Genomic DNA, 7,299 nt, shown 5'->3' with positions numbered 1-7,299 from the left:
TGAATCACGAAAGAGAAGTCTGCTGGCTAAGCTATTGTTGGAACAAAAGCATGGCAGCCACTTTGATTGTTCCTGCATTCATGTGAACTTCATATCACCTCAAATCTAAACATAAGACTTGAGACTTTCGATACTTGACCTCAGAAATACTGCTGCTATGTGATTTGATGTGAAATGATTCCAACTTCCTCTTCCATGTTAGTTGCAGAAAACTCAAAAACACTCCGTTAGAAACCTGTAACCCACTGATTCAAACCTTTATTGTCCATCAAAGGGAATGACAGAGGGAATGCACTGCTCTGTTTGAGGTGCTGACTTAAATCCACATCCTGATTTTGGCTCAGCCTGCGCTCCACACATCTCAGCTGAACGGATGAACCAAACAAACAAGTGACTCATCTCATGATCCAAAGCTCATCTTCTCCTTTTTGTTTTTAACTATTTCCCCATGGTTACCAATCATCTGAAAAGGAAATAATTAGCATGTTAGAGAAGCTGCCAGGAAACATATGAACGAGTTAATTCCTCATTCAGTCATGCCTTGACTGTTGAACATCGACAAGCATTGAACCTGCAAGACATAAAGGACTCATTAAGGTATGTTTATTTTTGTATTACCTCTATTCCCCTGACACACTTCAGTGTAAAGTAAGCTACTGGTAGTATTGCAGGCTTTCTGTTTTGATTAGATAAACTTTCAGGTTGTACAAAGACATAACGAATTTGAATGGATAGGCTTAAATTTGGTATGAAACAAATATATATTTTTTTTTTTCTAGTGGCTCAAGATGAAACTCCTGACCTATCTCATGTTTGTCCTGCTTATGCATCAAAGCTTCTCATCTTCAAGACCTCAGTGTCACAGCTGTGAACCAACATCCTGTGACTGCTCCAGACAAAATCTCAGCGACGTCCCTGCAGCCCCTTCAAAGCTCATCACGGAACTCGATCTATCATTCAACATGTTAAAGACAATAGGTAACAGTGATTTTGATGGATATGCCAGTTTACGGTCTTTGATCATGAGTAACAACAAAATCAACACAATCCACGAGCAAGCATTTGTCAAGCTGGCTACATTGGAGAAACTGGACTTGTCCTTTAACAGATTGGGGAATTTGTCTGCTGGATGGTTCAAGAACCTTTATTCTCTGCAGCATTTGAATCTTTTAGGGAACACATACACAGTGTTAGGTCAAGGCAATCTCTTCGAGCCACTGAAGAGATTAAAGAGCCTTTTTTTTGGAGGACCAAACTTTCAAAATCTCAGAAAAAGTGACTTTTCCGGCCTCAGTCATCTTGAAGAAGTAGTTTTTGACGGACCCAACCTTGAGGATTATGGGGAAGGTAGCTTGAGACAAATCGGGCCAATTCAGTTCGTAACACTCAGTCTGTATTTTCCGCGTCCGGCAGAATCATCAATGATAGAAACGATTTTGTCCGATGTCGTTCACGCAAACACAACCCTGACTTTCACCGACACACGGTTCTTTTCAATAGCTCAGATGTTACCATTTCATGTGGTCTCAGAAAGTGGAACCAGAAGAATCGCTTTTAAAAATATGATCATGACATTTGCAGCCTGTTTGGCACTTATCAATCAATTGTCAGACTCAAATATAACTATGTTTACACTTGAAGATATAACGCTCTTCTTGAGTTTTGAATTCTTTTTCCCAACTCGACTTAACATTCAACACTTGGAGGAGGCTGTTTTCAAAAATATCGACATCCCTCAGTTTTACACTTTTCCAGCCCCAAATTTCCTGGAACCTCTGCTGAAGGTAGTGCGTCGGGTTTCTATTGTAAACTGCAAGATGTTTGCCATACCTTGTGAGTCCTCTGTCCTTTTCTCACAAATGGAGTATTTGGACTTAAGTGAAAACTATTTAACAGATCTGGCTCTTAGCAAAATGATGTGTGACGGCAAAGGTGCTCTACAGAGTCTGCACACCCTCAATGTCAGCCGGAACCACCTGATGGTAATAAACAGCCGGCTCTTCAACAAACTGGAAAAGCTTGAAAACATCGACATGAGTGGAAATACGTTTGACAGTACTCCTGAGTCCTGTTACTGGCCACCCAGTCTACAGTTTTTGAACCTTTCATCATCACGTTTAACTAAAGTGACCGCTTGTTTGCCGGTGAGTTTACGCATTCTCGATCTGTCGCACAATGCCTTGACAGTGTTCAACATCGAGCTGCCTTTTCTCACAGACTTATACATCTCTGGAAACAAGCTACACTGTTTGCCAGATGGGGGTTTCTATCCTCATCTCGCAGTGCTCTCCATTCAAAACAACGACTTACACACGCTCAGCAGAGATATTTTAAATGGTTATGATAACCTCAAGAGTCTGGAGGCCAGTTCTGACACGTATGTCTGTTCATGCGACTTTGTAGCTTTCATGACAAGTGACCCGACAAACCATCGGGTCACAATCGGGGATGAGTTCAAGTCGTACATCTGCGACTCCCCAGACGCTGAGAGAGGAGAGAGTGTGGGAGATGTGAGGTTGTCTGTGTTTGAGTGTCATACAGCTTTAGCTTTTTCTTTACTCTGTTTAGCGATTGTTGCAGTGATTCTTCTCATTGCAGGTTTGTGTTTCAAATTCAACGTTTTGTGGTATTTAAAGATGACCTGGACCTGGCTAAGAGCTAAGAGGAAGCCAAAGCTGAAGAAGGGAGAGCTAGAGTTTGATGCTTTTGTGTCCTACAGTGAAATGGACTCTGGGTGGGTTGATGCACACCTGATCCCAGAGCTTGAGCAGGCTGAGCCTCATCTCCGGCTCTGCCTTCACAAGAGAGACTTTATTCCCGGAGGCTGGATCCTGGACAACATCATGGATGCCATAGAGAGGAGTCACAGAACACTGTTTGTCATCTCTAAGCATTTTGTAATGAGTGAATGGTGCAAGTACGAGCTAGATTACACTCATTTTAGACTGTTCGATCATAACGAGGACACAGTTGTGCTGATTCTGTTGGAGCCCATAGACAAAGATAGCATCCCTAAAAAGTTCTGTAAGCTGCGGAGGGTCATGAACTCCAGGACGTACCTGGAGTGGCCTGATGATGACAACCAGATCCCTAGATTCTGGCAGAGCCTGAGAACAGCTATTATGAGACCTGAGACAGATGATACAAACTTTTAAAGAGACACTGTGGGCTAATACAGGGCGACTGTGGCTCTGTTGGTAGAGTCAGTCGTCTCTCAAGCGGAAGGTTGGGGGTTTGATGCCCAGCTCCTGTAGAAACATGTCCGATGTGTCCTTTGGCAAGACAATTAAGCCCAAATTGCTCCCGCTGCTTATTCGGTGGTGTATTCATGTGTATTAATGGGATTAGTTACTTTTGATGGTAGCAACCTCTGCCATCAGTGTGTGAATGGGTAGGTTTGACATGCGGTGAAAAAAGCGCTTTGAGTAGTCAGAAGACTAGAGAAGTGCTAATCAGAATTAGAATCAGCCAGTGCATTTGACTTCCTCATATAGATGCTCCCAAAATAAATAAAAATGCAGTCAGAAAATACAACTAGAGCTCTTTTGCTCTTTCATTGCAACTGTATTAAGGGGTTAATTGTCCAGCAGCTTGTACATGTGCCAGCTTATTATAGCAACAGAACTGGATCTCTTGGGTATCCATTACTCAAAGTTTATGTTAACAATTTTTTTTTATTTCATTTCACAACATTACAACACCTGACCTATACATTTAACTGAGATGCTTTTAGGGATGCACAAGTGCTCCATCATGGTTACCCTGAGACCAGTTTCTGTGTACTTTTGATCTACTTTTTATTTTCAATTTTTTATGAACAAAAAAAAAAAGGTGTAGGGTGAAAGTAAAATGTTGGATATAGTTGAGAGTATGTTAAATGTAAGTTAAAAAATGGTTGACAAACACAAATTATCCTAAAAGAATTCCAGAGAAACTGATCATCATGAATACAATTTGAAACGCTGTGTACATGATACATTTAGTTTATATAAACAGCTGTACTTTGGTTTTCTAATGTATTTGTTACCTACAAAAAAAAACTCTTTAAAAGCTACTTTATGAAACATTGATTTAACCTCTTTTTCTGTAATGATTTTGTTCACATTAAAAATATTTACTTTATAAACAAATAACCAAGCTGTGTGTGTGTGTATTTTGTCTGTTTTGTGTTAATGCACCATGTGTGACCATGTGCTTGTGTGCCTAAAAGCGTGTGTAATTCATTGTCGGCCTCTTGAGAGCTGACATATTGCTGCTATTGATCTTTAGTCCCAAAATCAACATGGAAGCCTGGATACTGATGACAGGCAGGCCAGGGGAGTCAGAATGTCCTGATAACACACACACACACACACACACACACACACAAGCACAGAAATACACATTCATACTGGATGTGCATGTATAAACTAACGCACATGCACATATTTACAGAGTTGCAGATGTCGGTGGAATCTGTTATCACTTTCATCTGGGCATAGATAATAAAGCCTTGATCAGTGGGAGAAAGAAGGTCTGTAAAAAAAACAAACTACATGTCATTATACAGGGCTTTAGAAACAAACAGGAGCTGTACACATGAGGAATTTAATCCCACAAAGATGCTAGTGCAGAATTAATATACACTTTTTAACGTCCACATAGAGGTAAGGCTCCAGTTTTCCGTCAGCTGTGTATGAAGGTGTGGGTGATACCAAAGTACAGGGTGTAGCCCTCACAATAATTGAATCTTGAGGACATCAGAGCATGGATGACTTGATACTTGACAGGATGAACTTCTGAACTCTCATGTGTTTCTGATCTAGGAGAAGTTATATTTATAGAAGTACAGTATATAGAAGTTGTATTTGACAACTGAGTTAACCTGACCATCAGACTTCAGATTATTGTTGTATGTTATTCCAATGTTTTTTTGCACAAGGTCTGATATATTTGGATAACTGGTTGAGAGACTGGGCAGCAGTGCAGGAGGAGCTGGGGGGAGGAAGTACGCTCTCCTTTGTTTTTTTGTTTTTTTTATGTGTATGAAGTTATCAAGTTCTGACTGCAATTAAAAGATTTCTGTTCCTGTCTGTTCTGAACCTGGAACCTAGGCAATGAGGACTCAGCCTTTGTACATGGGGTGTGGGCTAAACTGGCACCCCAATTCAGGATCATTTTGCCAAGCAGAACATTATAGATGGAAAACAGGAGGATACAGGCAATGAGAGTTGCAGAACACCCCATGAGAAAAAAATAAGTCGGGGTCGAAATGTTAAAAGTGACTAAGAAGGTCAAAACCATTACAAAGGGATGGTGCCGATTAAGAGCTGGAGTAAAATCGCCAACTAATGTTTATGGGGAGAATAACTACTGTTTTGTTACCTTTTTTTTATTTCAATCCCTGAAAAACAGGCCAATCCATCCTTGTCCTTTAATTTCACGTAAAGTGCCATGCAAAGAGCTGAACGTCCTGTCTGTTTTATAGTTGATTCGTGCCTCATGAGGTTGTGTTGTTTCTCAGTCTGTTGTCAGTTCAGAGTGTCCCCCCTCTAAAAGTCAAAACAGCGTATGATTTGATTTCATGCTCTTTTATACTTTAACTAGCCTGATAACAGGGACGGAAAAAGCAATGATATGTGTGTGTTTGTATGTATAACAACTCTTCACTATCCCCTAGCAGACGATCCATTAGCTTTGGACCCCCTCCCCGGTTGCCCAGTGATAAAGTAAACAAAGTGTGTTTGACCAATACAGCATGCAAATATTTGTTCTGGAAGCGTCCTCCTCAGACAGGAGGCACACACGTCTGCGGTGATGTGCGGAGGTATATATACAGAGACGATCCTGACAGTCCTGTATTACATGCACACACATACAATCAGAAAAAGGGGATCCTTCAATGACCCTTGAGAGATCTTGCTTCTGACTACAGCAAAAATTCAACTGACCTTGCAGGTAGAGTGCATTTCTGAAGGAATAAAGCTTTACATTTGTATCCTTCTAAGAAACTGATTTCCAGTTCATTTCTTAACTTTTTCTCTTCTGTGACTTGTTCTCCAGTTAAAAAACAAACAACAAATGGCTGCAGGCGTGGTGACAAACTTCCTCGTCCGGGCCCAGACTCCATCCTACTTCCCTCTGTTTTTCAAACACTCTCCATCCCAGGAAGAAGAACAGATGCAAGAGGACAAGCCAGAGGCGCAGGACGAGGAAGAAGAAAAAGAAGTAGATGAGGACGAGGAGGAGGATGAAGAATCAGAAGCTCAAGAGGAAGAGGAGGAAGGTTTAGAGGATGTTTTCTTAGATGTGACCAAGCAGCTTCTGAGGTTTGCAGACCTCATAAGCCATGATGTACAGCGGTATTTTGGTCGCTGCTCCAGCGATCAAGAGGCCTGCAACATCTACAGCGACTCGGTCACTGTGACAGGCAGCGGACGCCTGCGGTATTACGACGATCTCCTGAAAATCGCAAGAGCAGAAAGTCCAGAGGAGCAGGAAAACTGCTTTGTTACTTGTGCGGATGATCAGGAGGTCAGGCATCCAAAAAGCAACAGTGGTTTGGGGCCCCTGGCTGAACTGTTTGACCAAAGGGGTCAGAGTCAGGGCCGCGGGAGAGGGCGCCCCATGATAAAGCGACATCTCCCGCTTAGTTTCTGGACTGAGCCGATCCCATGCTGCTCTCTGCTTGTTGGTTTTAACACCTCTGATGTCGCACAAGCAAACAGTGAGAACCTTTTACAGGACAGCACACACACGGACGCTATCACACAGATCCACTACAACCTGCTGCCACACCACAACACACACACCCTGGACAGTGCTCAGCCAGACTTCAGCGACCTGCTGGCAAACTGGGATCCAAACCCGGAGCTCACACATACACTGACGGAGAGCACACACATGCAGCGCTAAACATACAAAATACTTTGACCTTTGAACTTGATATATATTTGTGAAAAGTTTAATAAAAAGAAAAGAAAATCAATATGTTTTGTGCAGAGTTCTTTACAGCTCTTGTAAGGAGTTTTTGGGTGGTTATCAAACAGGCGGGAATTAATACTGACGTCATTTACTGACCTAAAAAAGCAAAGAAGACCATTAGGGACAGGATTGATTATTTCTTTATAGTTTTTTTTTAAAGTATTAATGCTGCCTCAGGGTAGATGTCAAACTAAGTTATTCACTGTGCACTGCCCAAACAGCCCTTTCATTTTTTTTATTTTTTTTCACTGCAGAAGTTCTCAGTGATGATACATCTGACTGTTATAAGAAAGCAGAGTGACATTTGTTGTTAAAAACAAACAAACAAACATGGGG

The 7,299-nt window shown here is 41.6% G+C and overlaps 2 protein-coding genes across 2 annotated transcripts; both read left to right on the top strand.

The window, feature by feature from the left end:
• The first annotated feature begins 280 nt into the window (after positions 1 to 280).
• Positions 281 to 4,133, top strand: LOC109988243 (toll-like receptor 2). The gene is made up of 2 exons (XM_020639666.3): positions 281 to 597; positions 780 to 4,133. The coding sequence occupies exon 2, from the start codon at positions 789 to 791 to the stop codon at positions 3,153 to 3,155; it is 2,367 nt and encodes a 788-aa protein (XP_020495322.2). The 5' UTR covers positions 281 to 597; positions 780 to 788; the 3' UTR covers positions 3,156 to 4,133.
• A 1,690-nt stretch (positions 4,134 to 5,823) lies between these two features.
• Positions 5,824 to 6,967, top strand: LOC109988239 (protein PERCC1). Its single transcript, XM_020639663.3, has 2 exons — positions 5,824 to 5,937; positions 6,043 to 6,967. Exon 2 carries the CDS (start codon positions 6,061 to 6,063, stop codon positions 6,892 to 6,894), a length of 834 nt encoding a protein of 277 aa, XP_020495319.2. The 5' UTR covers positions 5,824 to 5,937; positions 6,043 to 6,060; the 3' UTR covers positions 6,895 to 6,967.
• Positions 6,968 to 7,299: the final 332 nt, after the last annotated feature.

The sequence above is a fragment of the Labrus bergylta genome, chromosome 1 (assembly GCF_963930695.1).
Source record: "Labrus bergylta chromosome 1, fLabBer1.1, whole genome shotgun sequence".
Taxonomy (NCBI): Eukaryota; Metazoa; Chordata; class Actinopteri; order Labriformes; family Labridae; genus Labrus; species Labrus bergylta.
This window is presented reverse-complemented; position numbering and strand designations above follow the sequence as displayed.

Coding starts and splice junctions, on each gene's coding strand:
- LOC109988239 (XM_020639663.3), top strand. CDS start 6,061: ATGGCTGCAGGCGTGGTGACAAACTTCCTCGTCCGGGCCCAGACTCCA.
- LOC109988243 (XM_020639666.3), top strand. CDS start 789: ATGAAACTCCTGACCTATCTCATGTTTGTCCTGCTTATGCATCAAAGC.